The sequence below is a fragment of the Frieseomelitta varia genome, unplaced genomic scaffold, assembly GCF_011392965.1.
Source record: "Frieseomelitta varia isolate USP_RPSP 00005682 unplaced genomic scaffold, Fvar_1.2 scaffold_697, whole genome shotgun sequence".
Taxonomy (NCBI): Eukaryota; Metazoa; Arthropoda; class Insecta; order Hymenoptera; family Apidae; genus Frieseomelitta; species Frieseomelitta varia.
In genome coordinates, this window is record NW_025110475.1 from 47,531 (window position 1) to 71,186 (window position 23,656).

The 23,656-nt window shown below is 40.4% G+C and overlaps 2 protein-coding genes and 1 long non-coding RNA gene across 8 annotated transcripts; 1 reads left to right on the top strand and 2 right to left on the bottom strand.

Moving 5' to 3' along the window:
* Window positions 1–3,447: 3,447 nt before the first annotated feature.
* Window positions 3,448–10,480, bottom strand: LOC122535316 (ejaculatory bulb-specific protein 3-like). 5 transcript variants are annotated; one of them, XM_043666761.1, is made up of 3 exons: window positions 10,179–10,480; window positions 4,444–4,636; window positions 3,448–3,970 (listed from the first exon to the last, which is right to left on the bottom strand). In XM_043666761.1, exons 1-3 carry the CDS (start codon window positions 10,194–10,196, stop codon window positions 3,825–3,827), a joined length of 357 nt encoding a protein of 118 aa, XP_043522696.1. In that variant the 5' UTR covers window positions 10,197–10,480; the 3' UTR covers window positions 3,448–3,824. The 5 variants fall into 5 exon arrangements, with proteins under 5 accessions (XP_043522696.1, XP_043522697.1, XP_043522693.1 ...); XM_043666762.1 differs by having other exon boundaries at window positions 4,444–4,633; window positions 10,179–10,476; XM_043666758.1 differs by lacking the exon at window positions 10,179–10,480 and adding an exon at window positions 9,256–9,582 and having other exon boundaries at window positions 4,444–4,633.
* A 5,250-nt stretch (window positions 10,481–15,730) lies between these two features.
* Window positions 15,731–16,310, bottom strand: LOC122535315. Its single transcript, XR_006308135.1, has 2 exons — window positions 16,223–16,310; window positions 15,731–16,008 (listed from the first exon to the last, which is right to left on the bottom strand). It is a non-coding gene; the product is annotated as an uncharacterized LOC122535315 (long non-coding RNA).
* A 793-nt stretch (window positions 16,311–17,103) lies between these two features.
* Window positions 17,104–22,470, top strand: LOC122535306 (protein pygopus-like). 2 transcript variants are annotated; one of them, XM_043666741.1, is made up of 5 exons: window positions 17,104–17,414; window positions 18,062–18,342; window positions 18,419–19,438; window positions 19,517–19,662; window positions 19,751–22,470. In XM_043666741.1, the coding sequence occupies exons 2-5, from the start codon at window positions 18,127–18,129 to the stop codon at window positions 19,869–19,871; spliced, it is 1,503 nt and encodes a 500-aa protein (XP_043522676.1). In that variant the 5' UTR covers window positions 17,104–17,414; window positions 18,062–18,126; the 3' UTR covers window positions 19,872–22,470. The 2 variants fall into 2 exon arrangements, with proteins under 2 accessions (XP_043522676.1, XP_043522675.1); XM_043666740.1 differs by having other exon boundaries at window positions 17,104–17,407; window positions 18,063–18,342.
* The last annotated feature ends 1,186 nt before the right edge of the window (window positions 22,471–23,656 follow it).

Below are 23,656 nucleotides of genomic sequence, written 5' to 3' on the forward strand. Positions count from 1 at the left end.
TCCGGTGCTTTTCTACCTGTTCTCCATCGGATTGGTCTTCCTTTGCTGCTGGTCGATAGAGTCGTGGAACGCTGATCCCTGGAAGACGATGAGCCGCGTACCGAAGCAAAGTCAGGCAGTTCGTTCGCGATCCTCCTGCCGACGTTTTAACGACACGGTGGATCTGCTTCGAGGAACGAGTCGGTCGTTCCACTGCGATCGTATAACGGATTACAGAGACGCGAGCGAGGGTCGCGACCCGCTGAGGCCGCCCTTTCTCCTCCACCTCCTCTGTTATTTTATTGTTATGCGAGAGAGAGGCAAGCGTTTACACGTATGTACGTCGCGAGACGTTACACGGAAAATTATACTGCCAATGAGACTTTTATCCTCCTGATCATGGTGACGCCGCTCGTACACACGTGTGGTTCCCACTCTTCATGGTTTCTCCATTTCGTGTCGTTTCTCCTCTTTCTCGCTTCGAAATCACGCCTGTTTCTCTCTTTTTCTACAAAAGAGCGTATCGTCGAGAGCGTATCAGACGCATATTCCCGCGTAAACTGTTATTTACTTACCCTTTGCTCCGACATCGAGCTATTTGACTGCTCGCAGGGTAAAGTCGACTGCCGAATGAGCGATAAATTCGAACCGGGGAACGCGCAAATATACATGTATGTATGATCTATGTACACACATGTATGTACATACCTGTATGTCGTCTATGAGGTACGGAGAAAACAAACATTGATTCTCGGCTCCCACCGACGTGATTCAATATTTGTATTTCCCCCGATGAAAGTGTATCATCGCGCATCAATCAAGAGGAACAAACGCTCTGCCGAAATGTGCATCGCGCGCCGTCTCGATCCCATAGATTTCCCAGCTCCGTCCTATATACACTCGTCCAATGGTGGCCCGTTCCATCTTTCCCCTCCCCCCGGTCATTGTTCCCGATAATTACGAAAAACAATGGCTCGCGTTAGCCCAATAAAACTCGCTGTTACCCGAACGAAGTATCCTCGAGGCAAGAACGCCGGGAAAATTAACGGTTCTCTCGTCCGAAAGGAAAATTCGTGGCCAGTCATTACTGAGAAAGCATTGTAACCTACGCCGGAGGAAATCGACAATACCTGCGATAATAATTTCTGCGAAGGAAAAAGTGTTTAAAGTGTAACGGAGCAACGATTCGTAAGTTGATATTTCGCAGTCAGTGTAAACCTAACCTAAAACTTTTTCTTTTTTAGCCAACCTCTGCCAGTCTTCGCGGACCATAACGAGTGACCAAATCGTATACAATAATTCGTCTTCTTTTTTAATTCGGTATATATCACTGGATAGAGATTACTAAGAAGTAATAAATTTATTATTTGTTTTGCCTGGGTTATATTTCAATATACGTAAAACTGAGAAAATCTGCTATTTTGGGCCAAATATTCTCCTCGATGTGCGTGGCACGTCAAGAGGTTAACCACTTGCGCTGGCAACTGACTGCGGACCATAACGAGTGACCAAACCGTATACAATAATCCGTCTTCTTTTCTAATTCAACGGTATATATCACTGGATAGAGATTACTAAGTAATAAATCTAGTAGTTGCTTAGCCTGGGTTATATTTCAACACATTGATAATTAAATGGACAAAATTAGAATAGTCAATGAATGGAAACCTAACCTAAACCTGATCTATACCTAACCTATGTAAACCTAATATAAACCTGATCTATACCTAACCTATGTAAATCTAACCTAAACCTGATCTATATCTAACCTATGTAAACCTAATATAAACCTGATCTATACCTAACCTAAACCTGATCTACCTAACCTGTATAAACCAAACATAAATCTGATCTATACCTAACCTATGTAAACCTAACATAAACCTGATCTATACCTAACCTATGTAAATCTAACCTAAACCTGATCTATACCTAACCTATGTAAACCAAACATAAATCTGATCTATACCTAACCTGTGTAAACCTATAATCTGTTCCTGGTAAGAAAAGAACCATTATCTCAAGAACGTGAATAGTTTTGTACTTGAGAGAGGGGAACATTATTTTTTCGATGTAGAAACGATGGACGTCGAATCATAGTAAACTCTGATAATAAGGAAATAACATTCAACGCAGCACGTACACTCGTACACAACGTGCAAACGATGTCAGACATCAGGCTAATTGGCTTACGTCGGTCAACCACGCTTTGATTCGACCGCTGAAATTGATCCCGTTAGGTGGAAATCGACGACTAAGCATCGATCCGAGACCTAGATACACGCGTGCCTCGCGAATAAACGATAACTACGTACTGCACGTGCAGATAAGTAATATCTACGTGCAAGTCCCAACGCCAAGAAAAAAAAAAAAAAAAAAAAGAAAGATTCTCGCATTTACACGCAAATTTAATACACGAGGAAATTAATTTGATCTGTCGCGGTGAAATTCTGTCGGGCTCGTAATATCGCGCGCGCGCGCGTTCGTATTCGATGAAAACGAAGCGGAACAAGGGGAGGGAGAAAAATGCGAGAAAAAGCATTTCCCAGGAAATGGAAACCGGGAAATGGTTGAAATTAGAACTAAAATCGGCAATATCTGCCGGAGAAGCTCGAGGCCTCCGTAAATTCCTGCATTCTGCTTGCGTACATATATAATCGGCTGATTAATTATTATAATCGTCGACCGAGTAATTAGCAACTTGTTGATCCGGCCTCGTTGTTTCTCTCGACGAAACAACCGGGCAAACGTGGTTCGTGCCACGTTTACGACATCGTTCGCGAGATTACGTTCCCGTGGTTGGGTCATCTAATTGGAAATCGTCCTGCGTCGCGTCGTTCGGAATAAGCATTCCCAAACGGCGTGCCGGCGTTAGAGCCGCGTTGCGTAACGCGGACTTTCGTCGGCTGGCTGGTAGAAAGTGAAACTTTGTGTAGCGTCGATTCGTGACGCGGTGGTTAAGTAGGGGAGAGCCAGCGGAACGAGCCGAAAAATATTCGTGGAAACGGGAATATTCCCCCGTTCCACGACCGGAGAAATTCAGACGTTATAAAAGGTGCTGCTTGCATAAAGTTCCCCGTTATAGTTTACGGGAATAAAGCTATCTATTGTAATACAGCGAAATTGAAACCAGTCGAGACGCCGGAATAAAATATAAAATACGAATCCGGCTTATTACTTTCCCGCTACTTGCATCCACCATTATTACTGTCCCCCGCTTCTGACGTCACGCTCGTAGACGATCTTCCCACGGCTCTTTTCATTTTTATACGCCGCTCTCGATTCGCGAGTGTTCCTCGAATAACATTCTCCCGTTAAACGTTGCGAATACGATCAATTCCTACTAATGTAAAAGTATCTGTGCACTATACTCGTTACTATTCGGATTTGAACCGAGCAAATACACACACACACACTCTCTCTCTCTCTCTCTCTCTCCCTCTCACTCTAAAAAATAATTCTATTCTATATTTTGAAAAACAACAGTTTATTACCATGTATATTATCGTCTCGTATTATGTGCGTAAAATACTGCTTACGATTAACAAACAACGAGAGTGTAAGCGTGTGCCCGGTAGAGAAGACGAATCTCGCGGTGTTGGGAATAACGCGTGCCGTAGAAACAGTGCGAATACGATCGTTTTTTCTTTCAGCTGTGTGCGCGTACACGGAGGAAAAGGATAATAATCATTCATAGTCGCAGGTATAGGCGCGACGTTGTAAGATCGTTTGAACGACTATTCTAAACAGACGCTCGCTCGCTCGCTCCTCTTCTATATCTTTCCTCTTTTTATCGACGTATCCAGCCACCGTTTTCCCCTCAGCTGCCCCCATTATACCCAGTCTTACGAAACTCCGGCGTACTGCTGCACTATCTTGGACCACTCCTTTGGATAGGTTCGTTGAATGTGCGAGAGGACCTTCTTGATCTGTCGTGTTTCCTCGGGGCTACATTGCGGGCAGGAGCCTCTCAAAACCAGCGGTGCTAAACCTGGATAACAACGCCCGAGTTAAATCGAATTCCCCGTTGGTAACTTTATAGAAATTTATCGGTAAACCGGTCGACGTGGAAACACACGGCCCTCGAAAATACGGACATATAAATCGGATCTGAGCGATTCGACGACTCGCCCTCCCGGTGGTACGCTCGTCAACTTTCAAACGGCTTGAAACCCCGATTAAAATCAAGATTAATCGATCTCTAAAATCGCCTTTCCTCCGACTCTCTTTTTCTCATTTTTTGCGATTCCCGACTCCGCGCCGCTCCTACTTTTGACCACGTGAATCTACGGAATCGAATGGAAGATTCTCTCTTAAAAATTTCTCAAGTCGTTTCGACATTCCGTGCGTGACGAACGTAGCTCGTTTATCTCGGGCCTTGATCGCGCAAGAGGAACGAGGTTGTATTGCATTTTGGCTGGAGACTTCGACTGTCCGCGATGACGTGAACGTACATGCACGTACTTTTTAAACGTCTTCCGACAGGGTCGCAGGGAGCTTCGCCCAACGCGCACTTGAGCTGCCTCCTCAAGTAACGTTGGTCGCTCAGGGCCGTGTTCAGTTGTTCGTCGGAGACTCGCGATCTTCCAGCTTGCGCCTCCTCCGTGCTTTCTGCCGTGGCAACGTGGACGAACAGAGCGCAAATGACCAACAGCTGCTGAAACACAGTTAGCAGACTGGTTAAGCGCCGTACACGAGGCCAGGTAAATGGACGTCCGCGGTAACTGTCTTTAAAAGGTCGTGCCACTTTCCGCGCATCTGGCCACGAAGCAATTAAGGAAATTCACGGTTAACGAGATTGAGTGGCGTCCATTCAATACGACCGGATAATGATACAATTCCGAGTTCCTAGATCGATCGATGCCGTTTACTTAATTGACGCGCATTGGCATAGAAATGGGAACGTGAAGTTACGAGCAAAGAGGAAATTTTCACTTAAAAAAATTATCGTAAATACACACGAGAGGCGAAATGGGACAAGAAATGGCTAGCTGTAGAACTGTAGACGATGTTCCAGCTACACGCTACCCGGAAGCCAAAGCTAAATAAGCAGCGACCATCATCAGTAACGATGACACGACTTTCGTCTGTTCGCTTGTCTTCGGCTGTCGATCCATCTCGCTTCCTGACTTTCGTTGCATTTCGTTGCACTGTGCACGTCGACTGACTAACGAGCTTCCTTTTAAATTATGTACCTCGTTCGCCTCTGTAATACAATTACTCCTAGAGAACGCCATTTCGTAACGATATCGGCTCCGACGATAAATACTTCATGCGCATAGCACGTGTATGCTCTACGCGCGAAACAACAGCCAAGGAAATCGTAATCTGCGTTTCTTGATGCGAAAAAATTCAAAAATATCGATAAAGCAGCAGCGTCACTGTATTCTTTGACATCGTACGAGACTCCTATTGAAAGCTGTGCGTTTGGCTGGCCAATAGGTGACTGCGTTTCCCTGTGTGCAAATGAAGGACGAATTTTTAACAGAAACTCTGTCAATATATTAACCGAATTTTGATCGATTACCTTTCAGGCAACTTCGTTCGACTCCGCGTTCAAAGTTCCCATCTTTTTCGACAAAAAGAACGATTTTGACGTTCTCGTCGGCAACGAAATTTAGCAAACCAATTCCGGACACTGTCGTAGTTTGAAAGTTACTTCGCCATACACGTCGGATAGTTTTTTTTTTTTTCTTCTTCTTAAACAAAATATGACGAAAATGTTCCTTTTCGATTTTCCACTTTGAAATTGCCAGGACGCAAAAAAAAAAAAAAAAAAAAAAAAAAACAATCTTCAACGAAATCGTGCATTTTCTTTTTGTAAAACGAGTATCCGCGGTTTAAAATGAAGTTTGTCACATTTTAAAATATACAGGCACGTTCATCTGCTAGAGAAGAAGGTAATTACTTTTTGGCCTACGCGATACAACAACTCAAGATGATCTTGAATTCATGAACAATTCGTTATTTTCAGAATTAGAACACGTTAAAAAAAAAAAAAATTAGCCATTTTTCACGTAAAGCAATTTACCCGTCATTTCGTCACAGAAGAGAAGAATTTTTTCTCGCGAAAACTGTACGATTGCTTGTTCGCGCGAGAAACGAAGGGGAGAAACGTAAAAAAAAATATTTCCTGTTAGATCGCAGCTGCTTGACGGATGAGTATACTTTGGTAGTAGATATTCGGGATCGAATACGCGACACACCTTCTCTTCGTTCGTTTTTTTCTTTTTCTTTCGTTTTTTTTTTTTTTTTTTTTTTTTTCATTTTTTTGACACCGGTCGTGACGAATATTTCAAAGTTCGATTTTTATTTTCGTCGCGCTGTACCTCTCGATTCCATGCACCACCCCTCCACGATCGAGCTCGTTTTTAAACAACTCGCATCACAATCCGGAACACGCGGCCCTTCCCTTTTTTTTTTTCCCCTCCCCGCGGTCATCGTTTTTTTCATTTCCTTTTTTATTTCCAATTACCCTCGCCCGCCTCTTATCCTAAATTACTCGCGAATTTTCGAAACGCGTGAATCTCCTCTTTCAAGAAACACTGGCTTCTTTTTGCAGATTCCGCGAGGGATCGTCGCCGAGGGGCAATGTTTCGAATGGAGTGGTCGCATTGTGGTGGAAGAAAGTTTAAAGTCTCCAAATCAACTAAATACATTTTTAGCACGTCTAGATTATATTGTACATTATATTATATTTGCCACAAATATAACAGAAAACATCAGGATTATTTACTCAAATGAGGCCACTAGTTAAACCAACACTAATAAAACAAGTTCTTATTTTATTGGAGGAGGGTAGTTGATAACTACCAGCTACAAGTAAAATATTTGTTTAAATCATTCAGGAAGTAATTACAATTTCAGAATAAATCAAATTTCACAGATTTCGATTATTTTAAAAATCAAAGTTGTGATTCAGCCAAAAGTGAATATACAATATAAAATCAGAATCCTGAAATGTTGTACGAACCAACCTAACCTCAACCTTTGGCGACATGAAAAAAATTCTTTTTCTTCCCCGGTGTTATCAGTTGGAGATAAGAACCTCCTTCTTTCTTTTTTTGACTCTGTCATTGTGAAACAAAGAGAAAGATTCGGTTGTGCAGTTAACCCTAACCTAAACCTAACCTAAATCGAGGTCGAACCTGAATCGAGGTCGAACCTCGCGACCTTTCATCAGTTCCATCAGTCTCGGCTGATAATCGGCCGCGAATACCTCGGGAGGATCAGCATCGGAGCCTCCGATTTTCCCATAGGCACGCTAATAATCGCGACGGTTCGGTAAATCACCAGGTTGCCGTCGTATATACACGGCCGTGGGATGATTTGTGGATTGGATGCGGGCTCCGGTACGTGCACGCAAACCGCTTACTTCCGCAAATCGATGTGGATTATAAGAATTATTGGCCGCTCTAAATGGCAAATGGCTGTGATATAGATTTTATTGCTGTCACGTCGGCTGTAACGATAGCGACGGTAACGTTGCGGGTTATTACCGACCGAGTTAGACGCTGACGATTCCTCTGGCCCTTGTACATTCCGCACGAATTCTGTACGTACGGGCCCGTTAATTGTCGTCACAGTCTATGAATGATAATTCACCGCTTAAACGCGGCATGCCTGGAAAACTCGTGGCTGTTCGTACGCGACGGTAATATTCCGTAGCAGTTATCGGGCGCGCGTACGCATGCGCACGAGCACGCACGCACGCGACTTGCCAAACTCCCCGCGATAAATAATAATTTATCGTTCGCGTACGACTGGCCGAAACACCGCGCCAGTTCCCAGTTATTAAATTAATTTACAATCGTCTAGTTATCGGCTAACAACAATTACACGTCTCTGTGATTCCCCGATTCGATACTGACAATGCGCCGAATAAATTACAAATCGCCGTTAAGAGAGGAGAATGCCCGGCCAGTGTAAATATCGAATTGCGGCCAAATTAACGGCACCATTGTTGCCAACTCTCGCGACCAACGCGCCCGACGAATCTGACCGAATTTGCCCAATATTCTTCAAAATTGCTCTCGCGTCGGTGTTAACCTCTTAGCTGCGGTATCATTTTTAAAACTGTGTATCTACATTGTGTCGTTAGAACGGCCTGACGACGATTATACTCGTCAAACACAGCTGTGCAGCTGCTGTGAAATTTAATTATAAAAAAGAGTTAACACTAGTTTTTTTTTTTTTTTTTTTTAAGAAATCAACAATTTAACTTAATTGATATCATTTGCAAAACTTAAACATTCAATAAATTTTCTCGTTAGCAAAAATAAATAGAAATTGGAAATTTAATTTATTCTTCCAGAATGATATTTCTTGAAACTTTGCACGTCGAGGACCAATATCTAGATTCTTTTCGTGCATAATTTTCTAACACGGACGAACATCTTCGTGTGGGTTTAGCTTTTGAGAATGTATACTTAATACGTAATCTGGAAAGTAAAACGTGTAGGCTTCGTTGGAGATTGCCGACCAACTAATGTTGTGAATTTATATCTTCAACTGGATGTAATTCAATGATTTTTTCAATAGAAAGTTTACACGCGTTAATTTTCCATTATTCTTTATATATATAAATAAATTTAAACAAATAACGTCTGAAAGACAATTTTTCCAGTATATACACAGAAATTATATATGCATCTAGATGGATTTATGCTTCAATCGTCTAGTGTTAAATAAGATTTACGGAGGACCTTTGTAAATTCCCTAAATTGTCTACAGAATCGTGAAAGATGTGTAAAAATGTCTCAAATTCGACAAGCTAACACTTATCAATAAACATAGTGTAACTATTAATTAATACACTGCTGATTTAAATATCCGCCGGCGACGAGAAAAATTGCAATTACATTTCTCGCATTCTCGTCGTTGCACGAAAAAAATCGTCGTTCCCTCCTGACGAGTATACTCGTCAGTTGGCGGTTAAGAGGTTAAACGACGAAGAAGCACTTTCAATCGGCTTATTACTCGCGTGCAGCTGCCGTTCCCACGCCATTATTCGCAAACGTACGATCGCTGCACGCGTAAGTTAGAACGTTTCCGCGGCGCTCTCGACAAATGGATTTCGACTCGGTCGTTCGATTCGAAGGCTGAGCTACGTGCTACAGGAATTTCCGTCGTTTCCGGCGTCGACGGGGCGAGGAACGTGACAGAATCAGCTTGCCGTTTCTCTCATTTCCAGGGGAAATGAACGTTAAACGCGTTACAACGTGTTTTCAGATTGCATGGAAGTTGTGCAGCTATCGCGAAACAAACGGAACAAACCTCGGCGAGGCGCGCACGCGCCCACCCATCCGATATCCTCCTTCCGGCCAAATAACTGGAAACTCGTTGCCTCTTGACGTTTATTGGTTCTTTAATATCGCAAGGATTTCCACTGTGCTCGGGGGCCCCCGTCTCCCCCGGTTGGAACCCGCCGCGGACGAAGAATTTTCTCGAGAGAGCTCTTATCGCTCCGCGAGACTCGGATAGATAGATACAGGTATACGTTAATCCGCACGATACGCGGTCACGCTCTAGAAAACTGCATTGCAACATGCATTGCACGTATATGCAAGCGACACTTTCGATTCGCATTGAGCGCGACGACGGTGACGCAATTGCCTCGCTTCGAGCAACATTCAGAGCGAAAGACAAGGCGGGAAGGAAACTCGTCTCGGGAAGAAGGACGGAAAAACTTTGGACGTAACACGTTACACGTACGTGTAACACGCGCGTGTAACGTTCAATGGCAGCCGATAAAACGGAATCCGAACGAAGAGATGATCGCCCGCAATAACGGGCCGTTTGAGGCAGAGTGCGATCGGTATATAAGCTCGGTACGTAAGCTCGATCGGGAAAATCTCGAGATACGTGACGTTTGAATGTATCGAGAAAGTCCTGTATCGTCTCGTCTTCCAAGTATTCGGGATAGGGAAGGAGAGAAAGATCGGTAAGCATAGGTGTCGAGTTGGTTGGTCGCGTACAGGGGGGAACAACCATCCCTATGGTTAGGGAAGCAGCCAGTGGGTCCCGTGGCGACGACGCGACGCGAGGGATAACTAGCTAGGTATACGGGGAGAAAGACAGCGTCGGACCAGGCAGAGAAAGCCCCTCCGGATACTGCGAAACTTTAAATCACCGGGCGTACGTGTACACAGGGGTGCGCGTGTATATCTCTACCTGTTGCACGTTCGTCACCCACTCACCTTGATTGCCGAAGCCATGTCGGGACTCGTCGCGGTGCGCGATGGATTTCCTCTGGAATATCGTGCTACTGCTCTTCCTTCAGCAACGACGCGACGCGGAGAATCTAGCAGAAGGTAGCGTGTGTGCGAGTGGCGGCAGTCGATGATGCTCTCACCGCAAAATCTCGGAACGCACTGGTCCCCCCAAGCTACCGTCCGTCGCCTTTCCTCCCCTTCCTCTTCGGATAAATACGAAAGTGTGTATAGTGGCCAACGCCAACGACAACGACGACGACGACGTGATGATATATACCGGTAGTTCTCCGTCTCTGGGTCTCTCCGGACACCTCTCTGTGTAGCGGCCGGTTGTACCAAAGTAGTAGGGGGAGCTGAGACGTGCGTGAGTATGCGCCGTACAAGTCGCACTTTTCTCCCCTTGATTCTCGCTCTTGCACTTGGCTCGTTAAACTCCTTCCGAGCTGTTGCGCTTTCTTTGCTCGGCCGCTCGAGTCGCGCCACTTCGCACACCACTTTCTTCCCAAACGTTTAACCTCCTTCTCCACGCCTCCTCCGTCTCTCCTTCTGCACTTTGCGGGTTCCCCGTGGTGTTCTGTCACTTTTTTCTTTTTTCTTTTTCTTTTTCTTTTTCTTTTTCTTTTTCTTTTTCGCCACTGACTCGAACAACCTCTAAAGTACAAAGTGTTTGTATCTTGTCTCGGCGATCTATTAGCACGTGCCCGTGCCTCTCCCGTCCCCTCTTTGCCGGGGGAGTTTATGGATTTCACTTCACACAGGCGATGCCCTCGCCTGTTATTCTCCTCTTCGTTATTAATTATTCCGTTATTAATTACTCCGTATATCGTCACCGAGGTGACCCCCTCGTATCGATCATCCACCGCTCGTTAAAACCGATTGTATCTAAAGCGCTATAACTAAATTCTCCAGCCGTGTCCCGGCTCGTTTGCTTCGGCCGCGTCTGTCCAAGAGGGAGAGCAAGATCGCTGTGGCATCGATCGTTTCCGCGATAACGTTAACGCTGTTCGCAAGCAACGGGGGGAGCCGGTCCGTGTGTATATTCTTGAAGCGACGCGACGCTCGGTTTTTCCAAGCCGAAATCGGGGAAACCAAGTCGCGAGCGAGAGGGAGAAAGAAAATTTCCGATAAAGCCACGGATTTAACGGGCGATCGAGTCGCCCGACGCGCAGCGTGCGCTGCAGCGGCGTTCGCGCGTTTCCAACGTCCGTGTGCCTGTCCGCGACGATAACAGCCAGCGAATTGCTGCGAAAAAAAAAAAGAAAAAAAGGATAAAAAAAAAAGGAAGATAGGGTGAAACAGAGTAAAAAGAACGGCGGGGCGAGCTGCCGTAAAATACGATTAAGCTGTTCGCCGAAGGTAGACAGTCGGAGCGAGACAGGGAGAGCGCTAACGAGAAACTGACGGAGAAACGAAAAGAGCGGCCGGATCAGCGGAAAGGTCCTGACGCGTTATCAAAAACGGAGCGATGCGAAACGATAGAAAACGCGCAGATGGGCCGGGAGGTGAGAGAGATTGTGCCTTGTATCGATAAAGATTACAACCCGGGGCTGGGATTCATTCCACCGATCTACTTTCGATCGAACGAGGCACCGAAATTTCGAAGCTTTTGCGGCGTCAAGGGAATTTCTGGTCGACGCGCGTCTCACTCCCGGGAGCCTCCCCTTTTTTTTCTTCCCTATTTTTATCTCGTCTCCTCTTCTCTTTCTTTTTTTTTTTTTTTTGTTTTTTGTTTTATTCCCGGTAGTCACCTCTCCGTCATTGGTCCCGTCCCTTCCTCTATTTTTTTTTTTTTTCCTTTTTTCCTCCTCTTTTCGGTGATCCGTTGTCGAGTGATCCGTTTGAATAGGCGGATCGTTTTCCGGGTGATTCGATTCCATCGGCCCAACGAAACGAATCGGGAAGCAGCCGCGCCGCGCCACCGAGGAACCGAACGAGAAAGAAGGAACGAAGGACTGACGTGGTTCATTGTTCCGCGAGTCACGTATCGCGCCCGATTCCTTGTCGGCTGACTTGGTTTCGCGGCGAGATCTCACCCTTTAAAATCGTAAACGGGCCGTTTTTTTTCTTCGTTCGCCCCAACGAAGGGGACGAAGCTGGCTCGTGTCGTGGCGATATCGCATGTTAAATGGCAATTTTATCGTCGTCGAGATTCAGCAATCCTCTTGACTCATTCCGATCCCGACAAATCACGTGATCTTGACTGGCGAAAGGTGAAAGATGAAATAAGGTAAATCTGAAATGAGATGAAATGAATTTACATTGACGATCGAAGTAAGGAACTGCGCGTGTATATAAAGAGGGAAGGATGAGAATTCAAGTTACGAATATACATATGCAAATTTCCGTTTACGATCCTTGCTTTCCTCCATCTAGTAGGCTACGGTTAGTTTGAGTCACGAGAACTTTACGGATCAGTGTTTGCTCGCTTTCTCTCGGTGCGTGCCAGAGACGGGAAACGACGACGTAACGCCTCTTCGCTAGTATTATTACAGGTGAAAATACGATAGCGATGGCGTGTGCACACTGGCCTCCGCTCCAGCGTTGAAACTCTTGCTTTTTCCCCCAATTCCCCGGGGAATAATAATTAAACGACGAGAATTTAAAAGCAGATGACGCAGCCGAGCTCCTGTTTAATCAATTTCGCCAAGCCTTGCCGCCTGAAATCCAATACCCACATATTTAGGTCGATTGGCGATGGCCCGTGAAAATTTTCGCACGTTATACGTCTCCAGTCGCTAATCGGTTCATCGAAACGAAACGAGCATCGCTGACGGGATTACGTTACGGTTACAGTGAACGCTACAGAAAGTTTTGGTCCCAGATCCCTTGACACGTGTGAAATTTCAAGTCAAGATTAGGAAAATTCTGATCGAATGATTTTCTCAGCTGAACGCTCGAAATTGGACATTTTTCACGCGATGGTGAACCTTGTTCGATTAGAAATTCCAAGATGAAAGTTCACTGGAACGCGTCACGGTCCGTCAAACACGCGCACGTTCACACAGTTATTCACGTAGATGAGTAGGCCTCTACGAGAGAAAGTAGAGAAAAGTCTGGATCGTTGAATGACCACGAAAGAACATTGTTTCTTTTATTTTTTTTCTTTTTTCTTTTTCCTGGAAGCGTGCAGCGATTGTTCCAAGCGGCAAAACACGTATCAACATCGAGTATATGAACTGCAACAAGCTACAATCATTGGGCAAACAACCTCCATTCTTTACAGTTCTGGTTAGGTGACGTTGATCGAGATCACGCGCAGAAAACGTATTTTACTATGCTCTCAGAAGAAGTACAATCGAACGCAGACGATGGACACTGACACGGAACGATGACGCGTGGAAATCGGCCGCAATGCTCGCCTTATTCCTGCCAGTTTGTACAATCGCCACTCGTAATTTCGCTCGATCGCGCTCCAACTTTATTGCCGTCGCCAGACTAACTCTAACGCGATCGACAAAAATTATCAATCTGCTCGGTACCAATCTTTCTTTTCCTCGAATCGACAGACACCGTTTCTATTTCTTACCTTAAACCTGTCGTGCATTTGAAATTTCACACGAAAATCTGTATATAATTCGTATACTCCCCTTACTTGGAGTAAAAAGATAAGAAGACATCCGTCTCCAAAATCTTCGACGATAGTAATTAAAATTGAGGCTGAACCGCGGCTTTTTATAATTCACTTCCTGAGACAAGAAGATTAGAAAACATCCGTCTCCAAAATCTTTGACGATATTAATTAAAATTGAGGCTGAACCGCGGCTTTTTATAATTCGCTCGTTCGTATTCAAGACACAGCAAATTGATTGGCACGCCATATTTGCGTATGGAAAATGCCGTTGTTTGTGCAATCCATTTACGTCGCGTTCTTCGATTGCCATATCTCGTGGACCACCCCCGACCGATTCAATCCTTTGTCCTTTATCCTCATTCTTCTCCCTGTTATTTTTCTTTTCCCCTGCCTTGCGATCCTACCATTCTTCTTCCATTCTCTCCACGAGTACTTTCTACAAGTCAGGCGTCTTTTTGTCCTGCGCTTCTCGCCGATATTCTCCTCTATCCGTGCCATTCTTAATAAACAACATCCAAAGCCCTTGCTCGAACGTAAATCTGAAACGATTAAACAATTAATAAATATACATAATAGACTGTTAATGTTGAGATTGCGACGGTGATTTATATACTTGTTGAAATAAAATTCGGCAATGATACGGCACCTTTATCGCAGTTTCGCCAAACTGTATTACGAGGCACCTAACTACGAAGCAACTGTCCGCAGTGGATATGCGCGAAACCCATTTTCCAGCTGTTAAACCCCCGCTAACTTGCTAATGTAACTCAAATAATTAAAGTGACGTGTACAGGCCCTACTCTGAGGTTACAGGGACAACTCGTGGATTCTAATGCGAATGGAAGATATAACGCGTGAAACTGCCGGATGAGAGAGCCGGAGAGAGAAAGAGAAGGAGAATTTCGAGCACACGTAATAACGCTGTCAAAATAACGTACGTTTTAAACGTACGTTTTAAACGTGTGTGTCCATCAAACGTGTTTTAAGTCCATCATTCGACCTTTCTCTACCCTCGAACTTTTTCCTTAAATTCTGAATTCATTTTTGTTTTTTTTTTTTTTTTTTTAATACATTCCTTTCCACTGCAACTTTTGTTTGAACGCGAAATAATTTTGAAAGAAAGATGTATACGCGTGATTCTGTTCATCGATCGATACTTCTTCGATAGATCAGAAGGAAGCATCGTGATAAAATCAAACATTCCTTAATACATTGATCATTTTAATGTTACACGAATGTAGTTAGTGGCGCCATCTGTGATAATATCCTTATACGAAGAATACAGCCATTGTATAAGAACAAAATAGATCTGACACACAGTGCTTCTCTCTGTCCCACATTTCCAAGATTATCCAACTTTCTTATCATTTTTCTCTCACATGTTGTTGATTCAATATAATAATAATTTGAATTAAAAATATATCACAGATGAGGTATAGAATAGACATAAGATGCAATATATTTGGGAGACTCCAGTTCTTACCATTTCCGTGTCACGTCCTACTATATCGATTAGACAGGTTTTGCACCGTAGCGCTATTACTAACAGCAACTAAAATCAGAAAATACGAATATTTTCTGATTGTTAATTCTGAATGTTACAGTTGCACCGAAAATTATTTATTAAATCGAACGTAAAAATTATTTATTGAATTTTCTCATTTGCACGACTCTTGAGAAATGACCAACTTATTTTTTGACTATAATATAATTACTTTCTACGTAAATTGGCATTACATATCACAAATTTATAAATTAGCATTTAGTATATATTAAAAGAGTTATAAGTTAAAAACCAACTGTGCAAATGTAGTTTCAATTTGCGAAAAATGTAGAAATTATAGCATTTATTATTACCTTAAATATTAATAATACTTAAATATTAAATATACATATATGTACACACACAGTATCTACAAATATTTTTTAATGTAACTGATTTGCAAATACTCTGAACATCCATAATTGCTTTAAATATACTTCTTACTAATCAAATATAGCGCGCTTCTTTATTAAGTACAAAACTGCGCAGTACACAAACAACACGATGCGCAAAACGTATTCAAACCTGTCTGTATTAGCGTTTCTTCCCGAAAAGGTCCATCTCTGTTAGAATAAATGAATTATTACTTTCATAAAGAGAGATATTGGATTTCTTGAATTTTTCATGAATCTCCACAACATCCCTTTGAATTGCATAATGTCCTCCTAACCACGAAATTTTCTTTGCAATCTGTCAGTGATCTGTGCAAAAGAAGATCAAAAGTTTCAAAATAAATGTATAAAAGGAACACATTATACAAAAATGAAACGATAATTGTGATCAAGTGCCACGAAGCTCGTAAGTTATGAGTTACCAGCAAATGTAACGAAAATTGCAATCGAAGGGTAAAAATAATTAGAATAATAAGAAAGATATCAATTATTTCGCTTAATAAATTACTAAGCAACGACGTACGTTGATTAAACGAAGTCAAAAGCTGGTGATGAAACTATATACATATTGCGCGGTTAATGAACGTCAAGCAGATACGTCTTAACACCACAATTTTGGACAACAAACTAACCCCTCTCCACCGCGCAACAGGTTCGCGTCGCTAATTCGAGGCTCGAATACGCACGAATAAGAGTCGAGTGATTTACGGAAAACAAAATGTCCTACGAAAATGTTCTGACCATAATCTAAATCGCCAACGTACTCGACAATGCAAAAACAAATTTAAAATTTATTGAGTGTAGTGTTCATCTTCTGCAACTTCTAAATAATGCTTTTTCTTGTTATGCTTTTTCCCGCCTAAAACCGGTACGTTACATTCCAATCCTCAATAGTTCGATTCTGAAAAATAATCGATTAAGATTTGACAATAAGTAATTAGTTGTGTATTTCACTGTTTCGTTGATCAAAAACTGTAATCTCCTTTTTCATCTATTAAACAAGGCAATTGAGTTAACAAAGTGTCTGTAAGTTTATCTTTTAAACGTTGGTTAAAGTAAACGTGACTTGATTTTAAACCTTAGATTTAAAATTCATTAATTTAATGAATTCAACTTACTTAATTTAGTAGAACGTAATGAAGTAATGCTTCTTAAAGTGTAACTTTATTTCTCGAAATAATCCACGTTACATTCAACAAAAGTCTTTCTGTTCATCGTTTTAATTGACCGTGTTCCGTAACAAAACTGACATTGTGACATTTACTGACGTTCTGGTCTTGTGTTCATAGTAACAAATCGCAAAGGACGTACGTTCCGACTTTTTTCGAGGTCGGTATTTCAGAACACGAGACACAAAGTTCCACGTAACGTCGTATCTGTTCTGTACTTAGTCAATGACACAACCACAGGGACACGCGTAACGCGACAATGGCGACCTGAAACATTGGCGTGCGCTTCTTTGCTCCATATACTTCTGACATCTCGCCAGTGTTTACTGTACCGTTTCTGCATATTCGTGAATGTGAAATACATTCGTGCTAGCATAAAATATGTGACTGGTGAAGAAGAAACACTAGAAACAAGAAATCGCGCGAATCCAATCCGTTAAAGCTAGCTAGGTGTACGATATAATTCAATGGTGTTAGTCCTTGCCGAAAAAACAGGAAAGCCATGTATACATCGATATCTTGCCAGCTATAATGCGCTAGTAAATATACAAATTGTTTCTAGTATGCCTGCCATTTATTTTCGACCGCGCACCTTTTACATACTGTTGAACATAGTAAATGATTTAGAAAAATGTGTAGGTTAGGTTGGTCTGAGAAACTGGCATCGGCGGATTTTATTTTACTCTTTTCTTAAAGTGTTGTCTATTTTTTCGCATTACTTTTATCACTTTGAACGTGTTGTCGTTCAATGTCACGTATGATTTACTTGAATAGTGATTATTTAAGCACAACATATTGAGATATTTTGTATTTATACTGGTATACAAAGTGTAGCAACTATCACTTATATATGTACTTGTCCAATTGTATATATCTCAGAATGTAAAAGTATATTCTAAAAAGTAATACAAAATACAAAGTAGATGTATATTGTAGTTTTAAATTGCAAGATTTTTTCTTTTAATAGGCATAATTGTGCTGAAATTAGATATATGTTACTATTAATAATGTCACACAAATATTTATCTGGCAATTTATTAACAGCTGCATGGATCTTGTATCTTTGTGAATTTATATAAAGTATGAGTAAATGAAATTGTGTTGTTGACATAAACAAAATATATATATATATATATATATAAAATTATGTTACAATATACTAAGACATGATATTTCTTTAATTAAAAATACTAGTTATCACCAAAATCTACTGTGGTGCTGATACGGCATGTTAAAATAAGGCAAGTTAACGAAGGAGATGAGCCACAATATTGCAGGCATGCCACCCTTCGCAAGGATGCCTTTGGGGGGTATGGGTATGGGTGTGAATATGGGTCCTAGTGCCCCACATCCTGAATCTTCTGCTCACCCTCATCCTCCACCACCACCACCGACTGGTGCCAATCCAAAAAAGAAAAGACGTACAAATGCAAATGTTGCTCAACCACCTCCGCAACAACCTCCAATAGTGCAGGTAACATTTTACATTGTAGTGTATCATCAATAATCTCCATGTTCATTATTGTATAATATCCAAAAAATATTCTCAGGATTTACTACCTCCACCTTTAACTGGCTATGGGGACACAATAGTAGCAAGTAACCCTTTTGACGATACACCGCCACAAACTACACAAACGCCAATGATGCATGGTGGACCACCCCATATGCATCCTCATCATCCACATCATATGAGTGGGCCACCTATGAGAGGCATGAGCCCTTTAACTTCTATAGGTGGAATGAGTCCTATGATGCCTCACAACATGGGAAGTATGAGTCCAATGGGAAATTCGCCTATGACAAATCACATGAACCATATGGGAGCAATGTCTCCTATGAATCATGCACCAATCGGTGGTATGAGTCCGATGAATAATATGGGACCTAGTATGCCACCTGGTCCAATGAATACTATGAACAATCATATGAATATGAGCCACATGGGTAATTCTCAACTTAGTGGTCCACCTATGGGTAGTCCAATGAATAACATGAACAGCGGCCCAATGGGTAGTCCAATGAATAACATGGGACATAGCATGGGAAGTCCTATGGGTGGTCCATTAGGATCTCCTATGAATACAATGGGTGGATCAAATCACATGCCTAATGGACCAATGAATATGAACAATATTAATAGCCATATACCACCCAATAGCCCACTAAACGGGCCGTCTATGAACAGTGTAAACAGCCCGTTGGGACATAACGGATCTCAACCACATCCGAATCATATGGGAAATAATCTTAATAACTTAGGAAGACCCATGAATGGACCGATGACTACCATGAGTTCTATGGTATCCAATAATATGAATATGAGTGGTCCAAATCAAATAAATAATATGAACATGGCTGGACCACCAATGAATAACATGTCCAATATGAGTATTAGCCATCATAATCAAATGAGTCATATGGCTGGTCCAATGGGTACAATGTCTAGTAATATAGGCGGTGGTCCACCAATGGGCCATCCCATCAACATGGGAGGTTCCATGCCACCTCATGGTTTTCAAGGTCCTCCGGGAATGGGACCAAAACCAATGCCCGTTTCTGCGGGAAAGGTGCAATTAATTTCTCATTATTTTCGCATCATAATTTTACAATACAACATCTAAATGTATGTCATTTTAATATTACAGATATATCCTCCTGATCAGCCAATGGTGTTTAATCCACAAAATCCTAATGCTCCACCTATTTATCCTTGTGGAGTATGTCACAAAGAAGTGCATGACAATGATCAAGCGATTCTTTGTGAATCGGGCTGTAATTTTTGGTTTCATAGGTATTTAGAAATCCGAAATTTCCTTCTTCGTACATTGTCATATGAAAGAAAAAAACTACTTAACATATGCACTATGAATTTGTTGCAGGGGATGCACAGGATTATCGGAAACTGCCTATCAATTATTAACGGCAGAAGTTTATGCCGAATGGGTGTGTGATAAGTGCTTGCAATCGAAAAATATACCTTTGGTTAAATTTAAACCATAACACTTCTTGACTCGTCGTATATGCGACACACGAGTGACTCTTTGTTAGCGTCTACACCTTGTACACGCACACATGCGCGTGTAATTGCACACACATAAACATATACGGCATACACTAATGCACGAGCGAAATCGTGCATACAATATAAACATGCGCTGTTTGTTAATATCTTAGCTTTAACTTGTTGAAATATTAGGATATCATTATGAGTCGTATTGGTGAATGAGATAACAGGAACAACATATGTTCAAAAGTTACATTTGCTGAGTCTGTTTATAGACAAGTGGATTCATCAGTTTAGGAAGTTATTTATCTTTTAATTTCTCATATTATTGATTCGTTTTTGATCGTCAGATATATATGAATCCGAGTTCAGAAGACACAAATTTTAAAAATAATGTAAGTATTAAAAATTGTACAATCGTCCCTGAACCTAATTTGATTTGTTATTTCTAATTGCATTTAATACAAAATTAGGAAAAAAAAATTATACAAGGTGCGTCACGCAATTAGGCGAAGCTATTTCTTTGAAAACATAATTAGAGATGGAAAAATTTATCAAAAAAAACAAAATTGAATATTGTTATGTATTCTAGATTGCTGCAAAATTTTAATGTATTTTATGCATCAATATACATAACACTATTTAACTTTATCCTATCAAACATTTTTCTATCTCTAATCACAAAGTGTACATAGTAATCCCGACTTGCGTGATACATCCTATGTACACAAAATGGAAAAATATGTACGTATATGTGATAAACAGTAAAGATCGCCAATCTGCATATGGATAAAATTATGTTCTGTTTACTTTATTTAGGTTTGGGTGAACGTTCCTGATAAAGTGTAATTGATATTCAAAAATAATCAACAACGTGTGTTACTTCATCAATAATTGTGTCATTGCCATTTATCATCGGGTGATTAAAGAAATCCAAAGTGGTACTTTTAAAATTAGATACTGCACATCTAACAGAGTAATATGAGTTTGAAACAATGTAAATTGTTCTCATAACGCGATTGTAAATGTTCATATCTACCTTTGAGTATCAGAACATCGGTAAATTTCTATAAAACCGTTCATACAATTACAATATTACCGAAGTATTTTGGGTTTGCAAAAAACGCGTTTGAGTAAAACAACGGTGCACCAATAAAAATAAAGTATTGCTAGTACCTTTAGGAACTCAATAGGTATTCTTAAACGTTGTTTTTCACTCCCAAATGTTACAAATGAAAGTACTGCGATTCTTGTATTTTTATATTTCAAATATTTTAGTATAAACCATGGTATAAACCATCTGTTATATATTTTCAAAGTATGTTAGTGCTATAGTTTAGAATCTATTCAAGATGTAAATAGAACCGATACTAACGAGAGGTTTTAACACAGTATGCATAAAAAATAATTCTATCTGTTTACAAAGATTCAATGGAATTTACGTGATAACTCAAAGGAATTTACGTGATAAGGATAGTGGCTTTAAAGATCGAATTTCTTTTCTTCGTCAAAGATCACATATTGTTTCTTATTGCCATGGTTTATGCTGGAGTTTAATTCGGTACATATTAATGAATTTGTTGTTGTCACATACAACGTTCAACTAATAATTTACAGAATCTTTCAGATAAACAAATCACTCAAGCAGGAAAGTTATAAGAAACTTTGATATTAACGAAGTTTAGAATACGATTATCGTGTAAAAGAAAAAGAACGTGCAGAATGAAAACGATGAATCCTATTAGACTACAATGATAAGCATGATGTCAAAAATGTGTGGTGCATTTATGTTTTTTCGCAGTTGTTTCCGTCTTAATGCAATAACTGTAACTTAATGATAAATTCGTACAAATATGAATTAAAACTCAAGATACTTCGTATATATACCGAATGAAGTCTCGTATTTAGTTGCAGTAATAAAATTTGTGCACACATACGTACACGCATACATATATTACATTCACACTCTTCTTCGTCAAGTTAAAGTTTATTGTTACATCTGCCACATACATTTGGTGTCAGTACATACTAATATATATTGAAAAAGAACTGACTATTATCGACAAGAGTAATTAATGCAGTGAAGAGAAAAAGAACAACTGAATTCCGTCGGCAACTAACGAAAAACAATTAACGAGTCCACGGATTTTACAGTTTTATTTATATGTATATATATACGTATATATACATATACATATATGTAGCCAGTTATCATTTTACTATTTGACGCCTGCATTATACGGAGAGAACTAACCTCGCAAACTTGTAGAATGTCTCAGATCAACTAGTTTCTGTATATAACAGAAAATTTAACTAGTTACACTTCTAAACTTTTACCCAATTCTCAAGTTTCGCTCCGTGTAATCCACGCCTTAAGCTTGTTTTATTGTAATCCTTTTTAACAAGAAAATATTATACATGAATAACGTACACAGGATCCTATAATTACATAATGCTCATAATTAGTATTACAACGAATAGAATACCATCTTCACATATCTTCATGCTATATTTTGTCATGTCATTGAGGAGGAGGGAGGAGTCATATTGGAGATCGCGCGCGTTAACATTGCTTCTTTTCTCTATTACGGAAAATTATATTGCGGGAACGCAGGGGATTAAGCAAGTAACGAGAGGAAAAATATTATTTAACGTGTGGCAGGGAAACGGTCAGGCAACCTGGAACGATGCTGAATATTTCAAGGACAATGGTTTTTCTCTAGTACAAACGAATGAATTGTAATTTAAGTAACTACTAGTGTTTAGTCTATTTTTCAGAGGTAATCTATGTAAGTTGTATCGTTTACGAATCGTTATGCGATCACCAAACATGACGCACGCCTAAAGAAAGACAGAAAAAAAAAACGAAACGTTCGTGTCTAAATGAGGAGAAAAGGTTCTTTAACTTATGTTATAGCTTAATCCCTGTAACAATTTGTTCAAAGCAAATGCATTTCTTATGTGTCCGAATGTTTGTCTCATTGTACTACCTCCAAAATTTTTCTTCTGACATTCGAAACATGACGATCTATGGATCAATAATTTCAAGGAAATAAACACCGCTTGTGCGATACAATATTAAACAAATGACTAAATATTCGATTTCTTTTTTTTTTTTTATTATTATTAATTTTTGAACATTTGTAGAACGTCTATCGAATATTTACCCGCTCATTTATTATTACCCGCATATTGTACATACGACATTTACACTGTCTAAAGGTAAATGCGGTAGTGACGAAGCAATACAAAATGCACATATAGTAACTATACCTGTATCAGATTTGTAAATATCTTCGTGTTAAATCAAATCAAGAATGCGTCAAATCCGTTGATTGTACTATTTTTTATCTTTGCCTAGATGCATGCAATGAAGATAGAAAAGAGAAAAAGGTAATATTTTTTATTTTTTCTCTAGACCATTGTATATCTAAATTATGGACACGATGTTATGATTTCAGTTTTAAGAAACAGTTGAGCTAAGTGTTCCGACATACAATTTGAACACAGCACTTTATTACTATTACTACCACTACTACTGCTATTATTATTGTTATTACTATCATCATTATTGTATTATTATTATTTTATACAAAATCAATATTTGCTATTGATAATTGAATTTTTATTCATTATTAGCTTTAACGCATCTTTATATGTTGAGTAAGCAAAAAAAACGTGCCGCGACGATAATTTTTAATAGGAACAATTAAAAAGATGGGATACAAGTTAACAACAATATTCTATATTAATAGGAGAAGAACTGTGTATGTGTTTATTA